Here is a 22,215-nt window from a genome sequence, read left to right on the forward strand (position 1 = left end):
GTATCTACTTTAAATACATAATTTCAGCTGTGTTACAACTTTTTGTTTAGAGCTGGGCTGTACACACGCCATTTTGTGAGACTTGGACTAATAGAACATTAAACTAGGTGTATTTCAATTGAAAACTCGGGTTCAAAATGTTTCTCAATGCTTCCTCTCACAATATTCTATGGATGATCCATCCTGATGGAATGGCTACAAAGTTGAAAATAAAAATGAAGAGTGGATTAATTTTTTTGCATTCAGTTATGGATCTTACTCTCATCAGGTGTATTTAAATAAAACATAAATTACTACATCTGAAGAAACACTTAATACTAAATACTTGAACCTTCATCTGGACAGACTGACATGGAGGAACTTTCATAAGAATAAAAATAAAATAAACAAACAAGGGAAACAAATAAATGAAGAATAAGAAAATAATCATCCAGGTTACTTCGAAAATATTCAATCAACAAACTTACTCTTCATAAAGTTCTCTTAAAATCTTTGTAGAGGTATGAAAAAAAAAACTGGTATTAGTTGAAATAATACAATAAAAGAACTATGTTTTGAGATAATTAATTAAAGAAAAATGTCACTTTTTTACATTCAGCTTCTTTTAAAAACGAAAAATATCATACCTCAAAATGGGCTGCTCTCCTTGGTGTGACAAACCAGGATAAATGTGACAAAACAGTGGATAAATTGTAAAATAGAGATGTAAAGATTTTTGTGCACATTGTGGTATTCCATACATATGTTTTAATAAAATATTCTCAATATATACAAATTAATAATAAAGTATGATTTACTAAAAATAAAGAGTAATTAAAATGTTAAAAATATTTATTGAAATAATACATAGCACTTATAAAACTGGTCTGACAGCCATTGGAATCAACATAAAATACACAGTTGATAACAGAATTAACTATAGCAGTTTCCATAAATTATAATAAATCTATTCCTTTATTATGTAACATTTCAAAAGATTTAAGAAGGATTATAAGAAACAATACATCTGGACTTATTTAAATAAGAAAATAATATCAAAACAAATACCAGAAATCATAGTTAGTACAAAAGTATATAATACATGATAAAGTATTCATTGTTATTAAAAATTCGGCAGATGGTATTTCTCAATACTTGAGCTAGTAAGAGGCAAAAGTGGAGAGACTTCATCAGGTTCCTTTATAACAGAAAGTGGTAACTAAAAAATAAATAAAAATTAATTTTTCATTCCTTCAGACAAACTCAATAGATTTAATAAGATGAAGTAAGTACCCTGAGTTCTGGAATACTTCCTTGACGTGAGGAATGTTCAACAGTAACAAAATGAGTAGAAAAATCATGACATATTCGAGTATCTGTAGCGCAAAGAGCAACTCCATCTACCCTCAAGAAATGCCTCAGCAAAATGAAAAATCCCCATCCCATAACTCTCTGAAAAAAAAAAAAATCTAATAAAGTATAAGGTTTTCAAAATAAAGGAGTGTATGTTTTCAAAATGTATAAGGTTTTCAAAATGTAATAGTTTTTATTAACAAACTTTTAAACAATCATAAAAGTAAGGTTGGTAAGTTTATTTATAAATAAAAAAGCTTGCAGAATCGTTTTAAAATTTTATTTCTTTTTTTATAACATCATCAACCAACCCAACATAATTACTCAGTTACTCTGATGACTTAATTCAGTCAATTGTAAAATTATTAAATGTAGTCAACAGTATTATTTGATAATGGTGTTTTTATTATTTGGTTTGAAATGCCCTTGAGATGAATTAGGATGTAAGTGATAATATACTTATCTGAAACCTAAGGTGACCAGATTTTAACATTGGCAAAATGGGACATCAATGACCAGGGTAAAAAATTTGGTTTATATGGAGAAAAAAAAATTCATAGAATGAAAAATTAGTATTGTAATATATTTTTGAAAATATCAACAAATTTTCAAATTGTTAAAAATTCAAAAATTTCAAGTACAATTTACAAAGATAATACGTTAAAAAAAGGATAGCATTATTATATTCTTTGGTATATTTCTCATTTGAGGGAATTTGTCTTAGTAGATTTCTGTTGTTTAAAAGGTCATGAGGTTTCTAAATAATGGCGATCGAATTCTAACAATTAATTAACAATGTGAATTTAGATAAGAAGTTCTGAATAATTATTTGTCATTATTAAAGTTTAACATTATAAAATAAACAAAAATAATACAAAATTCAAATCCTGGCAAAATAGATACACAGCCAAAAACTATGAAGTCTCTTCCTGTTCTCCTGCCATTCCCTAGCTTGCGTATTCTTATCAAAAATCAGAACTTTTTTAAAATGTCACAGAACATGGGACAAATAGTTAGAAACTGGAACTGTCCTGCCAAAAGCGGGATGGCTGGTCACCTAACACAAACAACTTTTAATGTTGAAGGATTGGCAATGGCTAATAGTGAAGTGTTTCTTTCCTAATAGTGAAAAAGTTTCCAAATTGAATTTTTAGAAACAAAACTAGACAAAAAATTGAGAGGTATTTCTTTTGTATAAGTTTTATAAGATATAATTGCTTGGAACAGTCACAAGGGTTATCAGTATTATCACATTCTTACCTTCTCTTTAACCTGTTCAAGCTTGTCTCTCTCCCCCTAACAAGCTTTACAGACCAAAAGTGTTTCTGGGAGAGATGTTTTCTATCTAAAAAAAAACATCTTGAAAAATGAGATGCATTCACATCAATGGTGGGGCAAGACTGAGTAAAGTAATTGGACATGGGAATGATCATTTTAAATTCTAAGTGAACCAAAAGAATTTTTGACAAATATTATTGTATTTCCTCTCAATAAGAACAACTAATAAAGTTTATTCGTTAACAATGATCTAAAGCAGAGCCTATTTTAAGGTTCAATAAAGAGTTATTTGATTAGATGAAACAATAAAGACTCCATAAAATGTTTTGAAATCCCACTGCTGTGTAATTCTAATGCCAGTGTGTGTAGTTGGTTAATTTCAGCTAATCTATTCCTCATGATAAACTACATAGTTTGCTGCAAACAATAAAATAATTTTATAAAAAAACACCATGATAAATTTTTTTATATCTGTAAAAAAAATGAAAATCAACATAATAATTCTTATGATTAGTTTTGAACAAAGAATTTCCAGAATATTTAATTAGGAACATATGAATACATAAATTTAACAATTCATTGAAATTTAAAAGTTATAACAAAAGAAAAAAAAGAAAAAATATACAAAACCCTTATTAAGATGACCAGAATGACTAATAAAACTTACAATTCTAACATTAGAAAGCGATATTCCATTATCATGTAATTCATCTTCATAGAGCACAAGTTCTCGATAAAATAAAATCTTTTCCCTTTGCTTAAGACGTTCAGTGTCAATTCCAACAGTAGTTTTTTCTGGTGGTGGCCATCCTTCAAATGTACCACCATAATTACTACGAAATGTCCAATCAAAATTACCAACAGTTTTATCCACAAGACCAGTATCTTCCCTAGCATAATTGAAAACAAAACTAATTAGCATTACAACGAACTTAAAATAAAATGACATGGAAGAGATGGTCAGGGTGCAGTCAAAGAGAACAATAAATAGTTTTTAACTTTGACCGCATCCCTGACCATCTCCTTCATATTTTGAAAAATACAGCCAATAATTTATATATATAAAATAAAATGAGTTTTGTTTGAAACATAGAATTTTCCAAACCTAGCTTTTCTCCATGCCTGCGCAGAAGCTATTGTAAAACTTTCTTCCCTTGTTGTCTTCACATGTCTTAGTGCCTCAAGAGCATTAAACTCAATTGAAGATCCTGATTTATGTTTTAGTTTTAATATATTTTGAGGGAAGACCATCTCTGGCAGATGCTCCAAATGTAACTGCTTTGTGAACCTGAAAATAATAAACATTTATTTTTTCAAAAGGAGTAAAACTGTAATTTCTATCAATTGTGCCTATAGAAACAGACAAAAAAGGAAAAGGAATTAGTAAAAAACAAATCAAGAAAAGTTTAATTAAATATTAATGTGCTATTTTTTAAAATTAATTCATTAAAACATGCATCTGAATACAAGATACGTCATTTAAATGAACTGGACATACATATAATTAGATATCATGAGTTTGGCATGAGGAGAAAGTCAAATTTAAACTAAAAAAATTAGAGAAAAGCATATATATTAACTTAATACAGTATTTATGCAAAATATGGTACCAGATTAAGGGTTAAGAAGATTTCATATGATTAAACTTCAAGTAAACTTTAACAGTTTTTCATTTCTGTTAGTTTTTAAAGATAAAAAACAGCTATTTTCATTGATACACAAACAGACATACAGAGAAGGACATAATAGTAAAATTAATTTTTAATAGAAAGGAAAAAGGAAAAAAAAATCTAATGTTTTAACAAGAACCATTATTACTATTACTAATATTTAGCCTAAAATTAAGAACTTACCCACAATAGAAACAGGCCTCGCTAGCATCACAAGGTTCAGTGCATTTTGATGGAAGAATATGACTTTTTTTGAATAGAACAGACCAGTCTTCGAATATATGTTCTTCGTTACTAAAAGGAGATTCTCCAGGCATGAATCCAACAGTCAGATCCATTTCTATTTAAATCAACTTAAAACAAAGTGAATTCAATTTTAAATTAATGTTAATGCAATAGACGATTAAAATTTTTTCTTTTCATGATTTACAAGTAAAATACTTTTAAAAAATTATAAAAACAAATTAATTTCTGAATATTTACGAAAATATTACAATATTGGTTAAAATTTACTTAATATCACATATCTGGATAGTTCTAATTTCAAAAATATATTAATACAAAAATTGGAAACTTAAATCCCTTTTCTTAAATCAGTACATAATAGTACATAATGGTTACCCAATTATCATCAATCTGTTAAAAAAAATACACACAAATAAACAGGAAATTACAAAAGAGGAAATGAAAATTCATTTGAATAGGCCATCAGTTATTTTTGGAAATTCATTCCAGTTATGAAGCTGATAGAGATATTAATGTTAATAGGTATGTTATTTCTAAATATTGCTAATGCTATTACAAATAACACTTTTTAAACATTTTTCTCTAAAATTATACAGAGATAAACAAATGTACTATATGCAATTAAATAAGACCAGATAAGTATAATTATTTGGTTTTAATCAATATAAATTAGATATATTAATAATAGAGCAAAACTGACTATAATTAATTAATCATGAATTTCACAGTCTTATTTATAACTCAGTACCTATTATTATTTTACTACATTTTTCTCCACAACAGTCAACAAATAATAAATTTATATTATAAATAAATAATTTATAATATAATGGTTAAACAAGAGCAAAATTTGATTACTTAATATAGTTTATTTTATTTTTTCAAATATAACTCAGATAATATGTTCATAATTTCTCTCGTGAGGGTTATCTTCATTAAATAAACAATTACAATATCCAACCAAGCACAAAACATTTAAAACCAATTGAATGTTTTTATTCTTCAACTTAAATATACAATTTATCAACCCTAATTCAATATTTAGTATTGTATAAGTTAAGCAGTACTAAACTTGAAAGTAAAACCTGCACAGTAAGTTCAGTAAATTTAAGAACAGACACCATTTAATATGAATCATTGCTAAAAAAAAAAAATCCATAGGAATGAATGAAATAGGAATTACTAAAAGTTAATATTACTGGTGAACCTCCAGAATTTTCAATATTTATTTATATTGAAAAGCAATTTCTTGCCACTAATTTAACAAATAAATTATATTTTACATATTACAGGATCAATTCCATTTCAAACTAAATTAGTAGACACAAAACTAAACCTAGTTGAAGAGTTCAGCTGGAAACAAATTGATTATGATTTTGGAGGAGTACTCAATAGAAAAGAAGCTATAGATAATGAAGTATATATTCCCGGTGCGTCCATTCCAACTGGAATAGAAGTTTGGGGAGATAAGATGTTCATAGCAATACCGAGGATTAAAAGTGGAGTTCCTTTCACTCTCAATTATATCAGTTTATCAGGTAATATCATAGTAACTGAAAGAATTTAAAAATTTCCTAAAAAATAGTCACTCTAAGGGTTTAAAACTTTGTATTCTTTTTTAGATATCAACACTAAGTCACCAATTCTTTTACCATATCCCTCACAAGTCATGAACAATTTTCAAAACAAGTCTTCAAAAAAAGCCAAGATGACTTCGATATTTAGCATAAGAGCAGATCCTTGTAATAGGCTGTGGGCACTCGATACAGGAATATCTGAAGAAGCAACAGTTCGGAAAGTGGAAACACCTCCAACAATTTTTATTTTTAATCTCAATGACAACTCACTTCTGAGAAAGTATGTTTTACAAGAGAATGAATTTGAAACCACCTCAAAATTTAGAAATATTTTGATAGATGTGACATCAGGTACTTGTGAAAATGCATTTGCTTACCTTGCAGACACTAAACATGGACTTGTAGTCTATTCCTGGCTAGCTAATAAATCCTACAGAATAAAAAATAATTATTTTTCTTTTGATCCTATCTGGGGGAATTTTCAAACAAATTCTGGCTTCAATGTACAGTTAAATGATGGTCTCTTTGGTATGACACTAACAATTCCGAATCATAAAGGGCAGAGATATTTGCTATTCCAACCAATGATTGGAACAAAAGAATTTAGAGTCAAAACACAAATTTTGCAAAATAAAACACTGGCTCATACAAATGTTACAGATTTTTATTTATATGGAGATCGTGGAGATGATAGCCAATCAGCAGCAAGCTATATGGATTTAGAAAATGGTGTTCTATTTTATACAACTTTAATCAAAAATGGTGTGAACTGTTGGAATTATAATAGGTATGCTGCTAATATTTGTTACATATTTCCTAGAATATTTTATAGTTTTTTAAGAATAGTTTTTATTGTATAATTATTTGAAAACATAATTTATATATTTATAAAACACCAATACTAACAATTACATTTCCAGACCACTCCACAACTTTCTTTGCTGATCTACTTTTTTTCAGTATATTTAAGAGGTTTATTTTAAATACATAATTTTTAAAAACGGGAGGAAAATGATGATAGTCAAGTCATGGTTAAAACATTTTATTTTAAAAAATATAAAAATCAATAATTTAAAAATTTGAAACTTTCCAAGTGAATGGAGAAAAGTTTTAGTAATCTGTCATTGCATTTTTAATTTCTGCTTCAGGTAGTTCATAATTCACTGTTTATCACGAATATTTTCTAGGTCTAAAGCCCATTGCACATTCTAAGAATTTTAACAGTCAGAAAGAAACTGGCTGATTTTCTGCCAGGAGTTAGATACAAAAGAATATTTGTTCATGAGCCGCATTTCTGCTGGTCGGTATGCTCCTGTGCCTTTAAAGCTCAATAGTCCTCTAGTTTACACCATTAATAAAACACTAAAATGCGATAAGATAACACTTTTCTTTCAACTTCAGTCATTTGTGTGTTTTATGATTGATTATAAAATCTAGACAAAATTTTTTTAACTGATTCTTTGTTACAAAATAAATTATTCCTTAAGTGATAATATGATGTTTTCAGAACAGAACTTTTGCAGGTTAAAAAATAAATTAAACAGTATTTAGTACTATGATAATAGTATAAAGTACAAACTTTCAATGGAATAAATCAATTTGGAAAATTCTGTTATATTTAAAGTATTTCTGGAGAAATTTTTTAAATTAAATTGTAATAATTAACGTTTTTATACTGGTAACTATCTAAAAATAAACTAAACAAAAAAAAATTGAATGTCATTATTTAACTACAGTGGACCCACACTATAACTCGGCTCATTAGATCAGGGATTTGTATATAACATGGATTTAGTCCTGATCTTAATCTTTAAATAGCCTTACAATAAACTAATATATATTTTTTCACCACATTATAGAACAAAATATAATAGAAGGGATCAAGTATATTAGAGATGAACTTGGAATTTATAACATCACATTTTGAAGGAGGGACATAAATAGTCTGTTGAACCCATAATATTTCTGCAAGTTGCTTCCTTTAAAACAAAAATTATGAAGGAAAAACAAAATGGCATAAAGAAACTTAAAATACTTAAACCTTTAGAGAATCAATTACACAAATATGCAATGTGCCCGTATAACGATAATCAAAATATTTTTTTCTCACCAGTTTTTTATGATTTATTTTTATAGATCTATAATACAACTCCTTTTTTTAATAAAGCATCTTTTATTGCTTACAGGTAGGTATAATTCTCTTAATGATTTTTATTCTTTTTTTTCCCCCACTGTAGTGTGGGTAACCTAAACATGGTTTCATTTCTCCTTGATCTGAGTTACACTGAGGGTTTGCTGTAATTTTAAGAAAACTTTTGCACTAATGTATAATTGAAATTAATTAATTAATGAATAAATAAGTGTTAAATGAGCAATGCGCTGTATCCAGAAAATATCTTTAAAACTTAAATGAAAGTAAACATTTTATGTTTTTACTCAAATTTTAATGTTCACAAATGTTTTGTCTTTATTATCTAATTTGTAGCTAGATTTGATTATATTTTGAGATATTAAGTTTTGCAATATTGAATCTTAGTATGAAATCATGATAAATATTCACAATTAATATTGAGTTGTCTGGAGTAACAGGAATAGAATATTATCAATAATTTGGAACATTTCCTTAGGGGGAATGAAATGGGTTGAAACAGGTACATTATAAATCAGTAACAACACATCCATACTTTGTTTTTGGACAATTTGTAAAATTGGGTAATTTGGGTACTTTGTAATAGATTGTTAGATTTTTTATATTATATTGTACCAGAAGAAGGAATTTGTTTCCATATTTATAGTGGACGGGTGAGGAATATCATAAAAGGAACACCATGTGAAGAGATTTAACATACTTGATTTATTATTACATAAATTATTATTAAAAAGTTTTAGCAGAGTAAAGAAACAAATTCTCACTAATAACAACATTTTTTATTTGTCCTTGCTCATTAGGGGAGAGAGGCTTCAGCCTGAAAACCAAGGAACTATAACAGAGTTTCCACATAAAAAGGCATTTCCATATGATATGAAAATTGACAAAAATGGTACTATTTGGGTACTTTGTAATAGATTGTTAGATTTTTTATATGATAATGTACCAGAAGAAGGAATTCCTTTCCATATTTATAGTGGACGGGTGAGGAATATCATAAAAGGAACACCATGTGAAGAGATTTAAGATCATGAATGAAATTTATAGAATAAATAAATTTATTTTGTTTTTATAGTTGTATTTATTTATCATGTTGTTTCTTTACTAAACATAACATTATTTTTTTTTAAACTATGAACATTTATTGTGGCACTAAGGAAAAATGTAATTTTATTGGAAACTAAAAAATGAATATAATATTTTTAAATATCAACTAATTGCCACTTTAAATCATTAAAACATAAAAATATTAAGTAATTATTTGATTCTGTCTCTAATTTAGTAAATGCATGATTGGTTCTAGCTGAATCAACTGATCATTTATTTGATTATACTTTCAGAAACATATCAGGATAAATTGTGGATTCAAAATAGCAGCATGAGGATTAAATTTAGTTTTCTTATATAGATTTCTTTTTACTGGAAGATTGCTGATTGACCATGTGTATCAATGAATGGAATATGGTCCGGGTGCGATCAAATAAAACTCAAATAGTAATAACAGAAAATTACTAACTAACTACTTGATTCTTACATTAACCGTGTAACTCCAATCCCTCTTGTCCCCAACTCATCTCAACCCAGTCCACCCCTTTTTCAGTACAGGTCCCTTCCGTATATTCCCATTCTTTCTGATAATATTTACAAATCCTTAAGATCCACTATTCCCACTCTACGTCTTGGCTTGAAGTCCCACAACAAAATTTCCTAACTTTTTTCCAAATTGAAAGACACTATTCCTTTCTAACACCGTTCCAATGTAGTTTACTGGATACCTTGTTCTACCTAATGTTGCAATTCCTTCTATATCGGTGAAACTAAAAACCAGCTTAAGAACTGCATTTCCCAGCACAAAACTTCTATCAACTCCTGTAATCCACTTGCCTCTAAATTATCAGAACACGCTTTAAACCTGAATCATACTTTTAATTCCGACAATCCTTCCATTCTTGCCACTGTCCCCAACCATAAAAAGCATCTTATCTCGGAGTCTATCAACAGAAATTTAACAGAGAATTCCGTTGATCATAAAGTTGATAAAGACTGCATCTCCCTTATCTACTGACATATTTTGAACATAATAAAACCCTCGTAATACTTTTTTCCCCTTTTTTCTGCATTTCAGAAGCTCACTTTCTTGCCATATCTTTCATTCTTGTTTCTCTAAATTCTCACCCCATATTTAATTATTTTTATATTTACTATCCTACCTTTCTCATTTATATTCATGTATCTTATTTTTAAATTTATATTCATGTTTTACCTACTTAAGTGTACTTATACTAATTACTTTTTTATTAATTTTCTACTATATATATACATATCCTCGGTTACTCATTTGGTATATTGTCTTTCTTAATCACTTACATATACAGTATCCCATAATTTTAATTTTATTTCTTCTTTGTTTTTCTATCCACATTTTTTTTAATTTTCATTTGTGGACCTGTCGATTTGTGTGTTTTAACTTATTTATTCATTAAATTATTTTATTTTATTTTATTAGTACTATTATTTGTTTATTTTTTTAAAACTTATTTATCCATTCAAGTGTTTCTTGTAACCGGCTTTTTTTTATTTTCCTTTGAATCTATGTGTTAGTCTTGTTCTCGTAGAATGTATTTGTTTGTTTGTTTTTGGTAAACTGATCTACTGCTGTGACTATTATTAATGGTCTGATCTCACATTGCCGTCTAATAGTGAATTTATTTAGCGGGTCACTGGAGAGGATCTAGAAGGGTGTATTCGGGAGAGTGAATTTGTCGACCGGGTAAATTAAAAATTGTGAAATGGTGAAATTGAAGGAACAGAAAAGGGAAAGAAAAAAAGGAATGAATTAAAATATTTGTATTTGGCGTATAAACTGAAATTGATTATAAAAGGAAACTGTAGGAAAAAAAACAACGTTTTTTATTATTTTATTATACCATGTAATTGTATGTAATTTATATATGTCCGATTATGGATTGATAAGTATGCTGTGTATGTAGCAACCTGATGTATTTGGGCAGCATAGATGAATAAAGTATTTCTCTCTCTCTATTTTTTTTCTTTAATATTATTTTTTATTTTATAATTTTGTAAATATTTCTTCTCTCCCTCTATAATATATATTATCATTTATTGTGTACCTAACTTTAATAATTTTTACATTGTTTACTTTAAAATTATTTTCGTTATTATGTGACGTACTCAACTACCATCCCCACTCCTCCCAATACAAACGGTTCACTCTGACTTTGACTTCCATCAAAACAGGTATGAATTCTGTCTCATTCATTTTCATTTGATTTTATTCTTTTCCTTATTCATCTCTTAATTTATACTTTCTTTAATATTTATTCTCTTATTTTATCTTCATCTTTCTGTTACTATTACCGTTTTCATTTATTGTTTATAACCATTAATTTTTCTTATTAAATTTTACGTTTCACTGTATACCCCTGTTATTTTCCACTATGGTTTTTTTTTCTTTGTAACTATGTCAAGTGTTTGTATCTTTTTTAGCCCTGCAACGTGGGGCGAAACGTACGCTCAAATAAAAATAGTACACCCATTTACTATTTGAGTTTTATTTGACCGCACCCGGAACATATTCCATTCACAGATTTCTTTTAAATTGTTTTGCTTTATTACTACAATTCATACTTAAACTCCTTCTTATCTAAAACCATTTAGTATTCAAAAAGAGATGAGTAGGAAAAGATGAAAATTTTATTACTAAAATTAAAAATACTAAAAAGCTCTTTCCAATATTTTTTTAAAACAAAAATAACATGTTTATTTTACCACAGAAATTAGATAAATCATAAAACTGTTTGCAGCAGCTGACAAATATTATTTTAGCCCTGCACTGCTTATTGTTACCTACAGGTGACATAATTTTAAGACATTAAAAAAAAATAAGTGGATATCTTTAGCTACTCAAGAGCACCTAGATAGCTTCATCTGAACTATTGTTTACTCATCAAATAACTAGGAATAGATCTGTTGCCAAAATATTACTTGTTATAATCAATTCTGGTGAAGGTGTTTGCAAATTTCAGTCACTTGCATGTTTCACACTTTGTTTTACTCTGATTATGGAAAGAAAAAAAAGTATGTAACAACACTCAATTCACATGTTATTTCAAATGAATTTGCATTGTCACTAAATATGTGTCATTTTAGAAAAAGCACCACAAATTATAGCCAGGATTCACATTTAATAATGTGTGACAGTGTTTATTTTACCTATGCCAAATACATTAAAAATGTAAAAGCAGATAGAACAGGGAAACATGTGAAGTTGTATGGGGTAACATCATCTGAATCCGTAAACTAGGAAGACTGAACAGACGAGGTCACTCGAATAGGATGATGAGTGTAGAGATTTCAAATAAAACATGTACAGATATGTTACACTACATTAGGAAAGTTGAACATCGGAACTTGCAGTAAGGGGCAACTGTATCAAATTGCTTTTAGGATATATTGAAAATCAGAGACAGCACCAATTGTACATACACTCAGTATGATTCATAATTTTCACTACAAGACAATATCTTCATTAATTACTTTTTTTTCTTACAAGACTCCAAATTTAAATAATTCATTTAAGGTAATGGTGACACCATTATTATCACTGGTGCTGATTATAATAATGCAAGGGTATGGATGGAAGAAGAGAGGAAGACAAGATTTAACTAGTAAGAAAATAATTTATAACAAGTATAGAATAATGTAAAAATATAATTATAACTATCCACAAATTAAATTTAAAAAAGGAGTAAATATCTCTTAGGCGAGAAAAAAAGATACTCACTATTTAAATAGCGATTAAAATTACTAATTTCGTTGAAATTTTAAATAACATATCCTCCAAAACAACTTTTTATCAAAACATGATAACCAGCTTGTTGCCTTCCTTAAATTTGATACAAAACAAGTTCAAAAAATATCGATATAGAGGAGTAACAACGATAACAACGATGCTTGACATCATGAATGAAACAACGAGGTTGTTATCAATTCACTTTTGTGGGATTATGAATTGCTAGTTTCATGGTTTTTGTAGACCCCTTCTTACCGTTCTATTACCCGTAAGGGTCCGCTATTTTTGCTGATTTTGTTCCAACCTATAGTAAGAAAAGCATTTTAAAATGCAAAGATAATTTTCAAGAATGATAAATGTAATGGCGCACTCGCGAAAATTCTATGTTTTCAAAGGCTGGAATATTGTGGTCTCCCTGAAAGCAAAGAAATACTCGAATAACGATAGAAGAATTCATAAATAAATCTAGGAAAGGGCACACCAGAAAGGTGGATGAGCTTGACAGGCACATGATCCCCATTCATAAACGGTAACAGTACCCAATGAAAATGACACTAACACAAGTTTCGAAGAACACTGAAATGCTAGAATTTCCTATCTAAAGTGAAAAATACTGACCTTAGGCTTGTGACATAATTGGGCTTGGTGAGCCTGTCAGATCAAATTACATGTGACAAACTCTCCTGACAGCTGAAGCTAAACTGACTGGGTGGGTGGGAACCTCCTCACAAAGGTAGGAAACTACTGAGAGGTAGGGGTCTTGCTCTTTCATTGCTTTTTTGGAAGAGGCACCCAAAAAAACCGAATTCATCAGCCAATGCAGGGTTAACTCCCTTCCAAAGAATTTTTGAAAAAATAAAGTGATTACCAATGATAAAGAGCTTTGACCCCAACCATGTTGGAAATAATGGGAATACAAACAATTGAATTTATAACTGGCTGAATGGAAAATTCCAATGTCATTAAAAAAAGAACTAAATATAATTGTAGATTATCACTTAAAAATGCATCAGTTTTTTTTTTGTAGGAAGATAGTCCAGGTGGCAGTCAAGAAAAGTATCAAAATAGTAGAAGAAAATTATTTATTTACTACAGTATAATATATTATAGTATTTATAAATAGTTTTCTTCTACTATTTTGGCACCTTTATTGACTGCCACCCAGACTATCTTCCTACGATCCACATCATAGGATCAACTATCTTTTCGCAATATAAATCGTTTTTTTTTTTTATTTGGTCCAGATGTTGATGGTATATCTAATTCATCACTTCACAGTTTTGCAGTTCTGCTCTTTAATCATCATGCAGAGGTCCCTCGCCACCATATATCTATAATTAAAGGAACCGAATCGGAAATCAGTTCAACAAACATCTAAGTATTCATTGCTCCTTCTTCCTTGGTAAAATAATTATTTTATGTTAGTTTTGTAGCATAGAGATATGGCTTATTTTTTTCAAATTCCTCTAAAAAAAAATTAGGATTGCTGCCCTGCTTGGTGACCATTTGAGCTTCCTGAAATATCTTCTGAAGCAAATAGGTGAAAGGTTTTCTTTCTTTCTTTTTTTTTTTAAATTTGATTACAATATATGTTTTGACATTACACTCCACTATGAAGTTAGAGGCTCTTTTGAATGTGGTTCACTGAAGCTTCATACCTATTTGTGTAACACAAGGAGGAATTAACCATTTTAACTGGAGGCTTGGAATGGTGGTTATTTTCAGGGTGTTCTGCTGTTAATTTCTAAATTTATCTTGGGGTATGGGATACCCTAGGGCGTAGTTTGTGTTAGAAATCTACAATAAACTTTTTCAAGATAGGCTTTATAATAGCTTTTAATTCAGAATATTATGAATAACAACTTCAATTTATTACTTGATACTTGTAGTGGAGTAACTAATAGCAATGTTGAAGTTCTGAGACATAGAATAACAAAAGCAGTTAAATTAAAATTTCCAAATTTTACTTTTTACAGTTATTTTCTTCTTCAATAGTTTTTATACCATAAATTACAATGATGTACAATAAAACAAAAGGGAGAATTGATAGTTTTGATCAAGAGTACGGATTTGCTGAAATCAGTGAGAAAACCAAGAAAATGGCCTTCTGCATTATGCTGGTTTGGTTGTATTATGTGGAATGACAAAGAAAAAATCTATTGTATGATTTGGGCTTTGTCTTAGTGAAGGATGTGATCATCAGACATCCTAGAAATCCCATATAAAATTTTTAGGAGAATCCTCTTTGCCTAGACTTTCAGTAGAGCTTGCTCCTCATTCAGGAAATTAAAATGTTTACTTTATGACAGAAGCAAGGATATATAATTATATTTCATTATAAATCACTAATTAAAGTTTTCTGCAATATATTTTATAGTTTAAAAATTATAAATGTTTTCCAATACTTTTTGTTTCACATTTCTATTTTCCTTTAAATACAATTTATTATTTTAAAACAATTTTTTTAAATTTTATATTATTATTTATTTATTAAATTCATACTTCAAAATGGTCAATATTACTGTATAAAATGAAAAATTTATTTTGTAGTTTGTGGTAGAAGATACCAAACTGAGTTACAACTGAGAGAGAAAAACAGAGAGTCAATTTTAGGGTCAAGTTCTACAGTTGAAGTAGTTACCTCAATGGTTTCAGATCCAAAAGGGTCTAAGTTGAGTCGGAATTAGAGGCAAACATCTAGTACTACATTATTATGTAGCATATAATAATGGTTTAATTCAACAGGAGATGATTTGAGACAGTAGGATGATTTGACATGGTTGCACTTTACCCTCACAAGAAATCCTGCTGAAAACTGTTTGCTTCTGGACTACTACGAGGGTTGCTATGTATGAATTTGATTTATGAGGTGACTTTCACACATAAACCTCTATTAAGATTTAACTTCCAGGGCTGACAGATCCGACTATTGTTATTGGTTTCTTTAAGAGTCAAAGCGTTCCTAATATCATCTTCCAAAATAGTGGGTCCTCTCACAGTATTAATTCCTCATACATGTCCAACAATCTCCTATTTTGATTGATTTGCTGATGTATGTTCAACTGAGAATTTTTCACTTGGTTTGTTTTATCAAGACAAGTCAATTATGGAAACCATTAACATTTCACCTGAAGAGAAAGACCATTTCAGTTTAAGAGGAAGAACGTTTCTGAATGTAGTGAACTTTCAGTCACCATTTTTTCAATTAGGTTTTTTGATCTCACTGTTATTTTCAATTTCTCAATGTTAGTCATAGGTTGACCAGATAAAAAAAATAAATTTTGTTCGCCAATTTTCCAATGGAATCAGAAATTATGGAAATGACATAGTTAATATGTTCATTACAAGAATAGATACAAAGGAGGGACAAGGGAGACAACTGTCTTCCTTCAGCTGATTTGTTATTTCAAATAAAAATATAAAAATGCTGCTGGCTGGCGTTTTGTTCAGAACAATTTTAAATTAGCATGAGAATTATAAAACATGATTCTCCTTAAAACAAATACATAATTGAAGGAAACAATTAAAAAGTAATATAAAATAATATTTTATTAGCATCATAATAATAGGAAATATTATATTCATAGAGTTCTAAATCAAATGCTAACAATATAACTATTTCAAAACTTAACAACACTGTTATGTGCATAATTCTTAAAATGATAAAATAATTTTCGTTTTGAAAAAACTGATGAAATCTTCATTTAAAATTTAAAAATTTATAGTGAATGTTTAATAAATCAATTATGTGAATGTTTGCATTAAAAGTTTTTCATATAATATGATTTCCTAATAACTTTTATTCATATTAAAAAAACTTAACATGTATAAGTATGAACTTAAATTAAATTGTTCATAAATAAATAATAAATAGCTTATAAACAACTTTAAAAAATCTTTAAAATACTGACTTCATGAATGTTATTGATAGTAAAACAGACCCATGCCAAGTATGTTGGCCAGGCCATGAAAATAATTGATCTTATAACTACCACCTATTACAAAAAGGATCAAGTAATACAATGCTTTTTAAGTCCTGAAATCTCAATAAAAGCTATATTATCAATCATTTTAGGATTCAGTTGGTTCTTCATTAGCTTCATCTTTCACCTTATGTCTGTTGAGTATCATTTCAATACTCCAAAGTATTATTGTCATCATTGAAAGTGAAGTGATGAAATAAATGCATGGATTATAGCTCCCACTTTTATCTCTAATAAATCCTGTAACAATGTTGAAAAACTAAATATTAATAATTTTTATTTATGAGATCAGAATATAGTCATCAATTGTACCAGCACAAATAAATATTTATTCAAGCACATTCAAGTAAGATTACTTGTTTTTCAATCAAGTAGCTCCTCAGTTATTTCCGTGGACTTATGTGATTGTTTTTAGGTAACTAGATAACTAAGAATCATTGTGCCTATGAATAGGTATTACACAATAAATAAAATTGTTATTGACTGACAAGGACTTTTTTGTAGATTGTATGTCTCTTGGACACAAGCGCAGGAAAAAGAATGGGAAAATTTAAGCTACTTAAAGCTTTTAAAATTTTCTAAAGTTTGTGATAATGTTAATCAAGTAATTTAGCTAAAGTATTTTAAAAAAGCTGCAGATTGATTAAATCCCTAGCATAGTCCTTTTCAACCTGGGATTGAACTGATATTGAATGTGCTTATTTTATTTTATCATTTAATAATAACCCTAAAAAATCCTTCAAAGACAATTTGCATTGAAAATCAAATATTTGTAGGAAAAGGTTGTTAGTATAATGTAAATTAGAATTAATGGAAATTGATTTACATCTATAGAAATGATGCATAGAATAATCAATATTTGATTAAAAAAAAAAAATTGTTTTTGGTGTGTTGTGTCAGAAGTAGATATTCTAAACAAATACAATGAATTTGTCTGGACAAGTTGTAATTGTTTGATAACATTTTTAAAGAACTCTAATAATTAAAATGTCTTAATATATAAATAACACAATCATTACCTAAAATAGGACCAGCTGCTAAAAGAAACAGTCCGTTCAACACAGTTTGAAGTCCTGTTGCTGAGGCAAGCTTCTCTAACGGAACATAACTTGGGATCACAAGACCCATATAAACTGTTCTGAAACCCTTTGCTAGCCCAATTATACTGCAAGCAATTAATGTTTGAGTCCAACCGCTTACAAATGTCAGTGCTGAAAAAAAAAAAAATAAGTAAATCATAAACTAATATGAAATCAGAAAAAGAATAAAAAATACTTACAAGATCTAGTTATCGTAAGGAACACCAGACTTATCATATACATTTGCTTGGCTGGTAGTTTGACTGCGTCTCCAATAAATGGGGAAAAAAACCTAGATAAAAGTTAGATTTCATTCAAATCATAACATATATTATATCTATATAAACATTTTCAAATTTATTATATATATAAATATAAATGTGTGATATTTTTTGTTTAACAAATGAAATTACCTCATAATTATATCTGCAAATGCTAATGATGACATTAAGGTTGCTGTTTCTCCAACACTCCACCCTAAATCACCTAGGATCAATGGTGTCATTAATGCAAAGTTTATTTCTCCTGTAAATGCAAGTGACATTCCAAACCATATGATGCGGTAACCCTGTAAATATATATATATATGTGTGTGTGTAGAAAATGATGAAAATATAAAAATTATAAATTATTTTCATGAATAAAATATAGATATTGGTAAAGACATAAAGATGAGAATAAAAAACTTATTATATAAAATTCAAAAACATAATTCTATTAAATTTTAGAAGTTTGTTTGAAAATTATTATATTTGTGTAATAATTAAATATTTTTAAGTGAACAAGAGATAAAAGATTTAAGCTTTGATTGCAATCTTGAGTTCGTAATTATTCACAATTTATAGAAAATTTCCTAATTAAATTGAATTATTTTATTTATTAATATCCAATTCGATGAATTTTATAGGTAAACAAAACACTAAAATATTCATCTGTACAACCAAACTGAAGTTTATTAAAAAGTAAGAAGTTCATAATATTTTATTTTTAAAATAACTTTGTGTCCAATTAGTGAAATTGATTAAAAAAGACATTGAATTTTAAACAAATATAGATAGCCACATAAGGCTTAATCAAAAAAGGAAATGGTTCAGTTCTCCTTGTACTTTGAATCGATGTTTGGTTGTACTTCTTTAACTCATATTATTACAAATCGGAGGTCAATTTGAAATAATATGAAACAGTCGTTAAATCGAATGTCTGTTTTTTGTATTGAAGCCAACTTCGTTTATTGGGCTGGCATAGATGATGAATATATTTTTTAGTGTAAGTCAATTATGATTTTCATACTTACTCAAGATTATTTCATTGATAACTTCATCATATTTGATATCTAGGTCACTTAAGAGTTTGTTCGGAACAACAATTAGAATTCATTTAAATATTCACATCATGATTTATTATTGGTGTTTCGGATTATATCTGTTAATTATTAAGTATTTGTAAGCATTTATGTATGATGGAATTTTTGTAATCTTGTTACAATAAATATTTTTTTACAATTTTAATTTTAGTTTGCTAGATGGAACTGCTACTTTTAAGTACTTGTTTATCTTCCTGAGATTTTATGGTCCCCAATGCAGACCTTAAACCTTTGAAAAATTTCTCAAAAGATGTAGGGATTTTAAGTTTGTACCCACTAACAATGACTAAAATTATTTGTTCCGAACTTATATCATGATATTATTTTCACTGTCATTGTTTCTTAAAATAAATTGGCACATAAATAAAGAAAATATTATTGATTTATTCATGTTAATAAATATAATCTAATGAAAATAATGCATAATTACAGGGTCTTGGAGCAGATCAAGATCAAAAAGCTTCACAATTTTTGAAATCCATTGCTGAGAGTCCTTCTTTTTTGTTTTTTTCTCTTGCCTATAAAATATATATTAAAATATTGCTAACAAAAATCATCAGACTATAATATTGAATGATAATAATAAATATGTTTATGAGGAAACTGTTTAATGAAGAAAATGTTAAAAAATTTTAAAGTATACAAAAAATTTTACTATTGTACACAATAGCAACCGGAAGAAACATAGACATTGGAGACAAGAATACATTTTTTACACAATTTCTTACTGGCAATTTTTTTTAGTAATTGGTAAAATGTTTCTAAGATATTCATGATAATTTTAGATTATGAAAAAAAATCCTACTTTACACTGTACTGTGATGCATTATAAGTGGGAAGTCCAGCATTACTCTCTTTTCTCCACCAAGTTGCATCTGGTGCTTTCTCATGCAAAGATATCTTAGAAGCAAAAAAGCTTCCTCTAGCTTCCTTAAAAAAAAAAAAAAAAAATAGGCTGTTTTAATAATGATGTATATTATGAAGTATATTATATATTAATATCTTGTTTGAGAGTTGTTAATTAGAACACAATTTCCTTTGATTCTTTATCTCAACTTTTATACAAATTATAAGTATACAATTATAAATATATATACTTGTATACTGCATCTTTGGAGAAACAAGTAGTAACTGCAACGTTTTCATAAAATGCTAAGGATTATGATACAAATCGTACAGTTCCTGATTGCTTCCTCAACTCCATGTTTTCATAAACACCCTCCTAAATTCAGGTCAACATCTTCAGTTCAAATGTGAGTAGTAGTCTAGTTGTCAGTACATGTCTCTGAGCCATAATATAGTACAGGCTGAATAAGTGTTGAGGAATTTAGGGAGGGTTTTATAAAGAAAGAGACAAAAGAGTATGTTCTGAATAGACGCCACAAACTGACTGAACCCAGAACAAAGGAACATGGCTGTTCCATTGTTCAAAGCAGTGTTGTAGTGTCACCATCTACTGTTTTATTTACAAATCAAATAATAAAACTTATTTCCTATAACAATTTGGCCTCATAAATTTTAATTTATGTTCACCTGGTAACTAAATTACTAGAGAGGTGCTTCCAGGAACCAAAATCCCAACGATTGGCAGCCAGGATTTTCTTAAAGACTATTGTTTTGTTTTTTAGGAATCCAACTTATAAATTTGAAAAGGTAAAGGACAGGAAATAAATAAATGACAATGCTGGAGATATTTCACCTAACATAATGATCTTGGAGCAGCAAATCATGTTTATATTATGCTGCTTTTGGTGTTATTTAAGAAGTGTTGCCACAAGAATGTTGATAGCTATGAAAACAATTGGTGAAACAGGGCTAAAACAACTAAATACAGATATAAAGCTAATAAAATAATTTATAAACTTCATGTGTGAATTTTTTTGAATAGTTAAATTTTATCAAGTCGCAGGTTAAGGAAAATTGGAGTTTTTATTACTCAATTTTAAATAATTGGGTTACTATACCAAACAAAAACATTGTTCATTGATCAAGAAGATATAGGGCAATTTGCCAACTTCCCTTCCCCTGCTCAATACACAAAAATAAACTCGGAACTAATTTACTCATCAATTATTTCTTCTTTCAGTCAGAAGAAACATGTATATCAACTTTCATTAAAACTGGAAAGTTGTTCAATTATATTGATTAACTTCCTACTCAATGGATATTTTTTGTTTTAACCTATTTTTGGCATTCATTGACAGGAGTAAAGAGCAATGTGTACATTATCTTGTAGTATATTTACAAATAATAAACTAGCAAAGAATATTATATTGATAAAATATAAGTATATTATATTTGCACTATAAGTATTATTCATTTTTAACTTTATTTAGAAATGAACATTTTTTACAAAACATATTGTTAATTATCATTCTTAAGCACTTCTAAGAGGAGGAAAAACAAACAAAAAATTCAAACCTTTATCAAAGTTCTCCATCTTCTTTGCTGGGATCTTTACTTTTTCCAATCCATGAACTAAGTCTACATCAAAATCTTCATCTTGTTCATCTTCGTCCTCTATTTCTTCCTTGAGAGTTTTAGTTTCATTCAATGGAGGATTTAATAATTCCAATTCTTTCTCAATAGTTGTTTCTATTCCAAAACACAGATGTTTTCAGTAGTAATATAAAATAACGAATAATAAGTTATAAGATTTAAAATAGATATAACTAATAGCAATATTTTTCAAATATGTTGTTATATTTTTAGTAAATATTTTATT

At 28.2% G+C, this 22,215-nt stretch overlaps 3 protein-coding genes and 1 long non-coding RNA gene across 7 annotated transcripts in view; 2 read left to right on the top strand and 2 right to left on the bottom strand.

Annotated features, from left to right (window-relative positions):
- Nucleotides 1-813: 813 nt before the first annotated feature.
- On the bottom strand, nucleotides 814-13,701 carry LOC106688837 (TIP41-like protein). Of its 2 annotated transcripts, none has more exons than XM_014433499.3 (6): nucleotides 13,684-13,701; nucleotides 4,464-4,633; nucleotides 3,716-3,898; nucleotides 3,278-3,500; nucleotides 1,273-1,431; nucleotides 814-1,198 (listed from the first exon to the last, which is right to left on the bottom strand). In XM_014433499.3, the coding sequence occupies exons 2-6, from the start codon at nucleotides 4,616-4,618 to the stop codon at nucleotides 1,103-1,105; spliced, it is 816 nt and encodes a 271-aa protein (XP_014288985.1). In that variant the 5' UTR covers nucleotides 4,619-4,633; nucleotides 13,684-13,701; the 3' UTR covers nucleotides 814-1,102. The 2 variants fall into 2 exon arrangements, with proteins under 2 accessions (XP_014288985.1, XP_014288984.1); XM_014433498.3 differs by lacking the exon at nucleotides 13,684-13,701 and adding an exon at nucleotides 13,057-13,184.
- LOC106688836 (protein yellow) lies at nucleotides 4,737-9,378 on the top strand. Its single transcript, XM_014433497.2, has 4 exons — nucleotides 4,737-5,048; nucleotides 5,819-6,064; nucleotides 6,149-6,890; nucleotides 9,053-9,378. The coding sequence occupies exons 1-4, from the start codon at nucleotides 5,018-5,020 to the stop codon at nucleotides 9,276-9,278; spliced, it is 1,245 nt and encodes a 414-aa protein (XP_014288983.2). The 5' UTR covers nucleotides 4,737-5,017; the 3' UTR covers nucleotides 9,279-9,378.
- Nucleotides 12,114-21,331, top strand: LOC136795274 (uncharacterized). 2 transcript variants are annotated; one of them, XR_010842855.1, is made up of 3 exons: nucleotides 12,114-12,940; nucleotides 14,310-14,467; nucleotides 21,119-21,331. It is a non-coding gene; the product is annotated as an uncharacterized lncRNA (long non-coding RNA). The 2 variants fall into 2 exon arrangements; XR_010842856.1 differs by having other exon boundaries at nucleotides 14,344-14,467.
- LOC106688833 (monocarboxylate transporter 13) overlaps nucleotides 16,604-22,215 on the bottom strand; it is a 32,781-nt gene continuing 27,169 nt past the window's right edge. For both annotated transcript variants that reach the window (XM_014433493.2, XM_014433494.3), the window contains exons 7-13: nucleotides 21,912-22,085; nucleotides 20,296-20,416; nucleotides 19,921-20,008; nucleotides 18,541-18,695; nucleotides 18,328-18,419; nucleotides 18,068-18,259; nucleotides 16,604-17,288 (exon numbers count right to left, since the gene is read on the bottom strand). In XM_014433493.2, coding sequence (XP_014288979.1) covers nucleotides 17,137-17,288; nucleotides 18,068-18,259; nucleotides 18,328-18,419; nucleotides 18,541-18,695; nucleotides 19,921-20,008; nucleotides 20,296-20,416; nucleotides 21,912-22,085 — 974 coding nt within the window. In that variant the 3' untranslated portion in view covers nucleotides 16,604-17,136. The remainder of the gene's footprint in view (nucleotides 17,289-18,067; nucleotides 18,260-18,327; nucleotides 18,420-18,540; nucleotides 18,696-19,920; nucleotides 20,009-20,295; nucleotides 20,417-21,911; nucleotides 22,086-22,215) is intronic.

Source organism: Halyomorpha halys, unplaced genomic scaffold (genome assembly GCF_000696795.3).
Source record: "Halyomorpha halys isolate HHAL.00 unplaced genomic scaffold, Hhal_1.1 Scaffold1218.1, whole genome shotgun sequence".
Taxonomy (NCBI): Eukaryota; Metazoa; Arthropoda; class Insecta; order Hemiptera; family Pentatomidae; genus Halyomorpha; species Halyomorpha halys.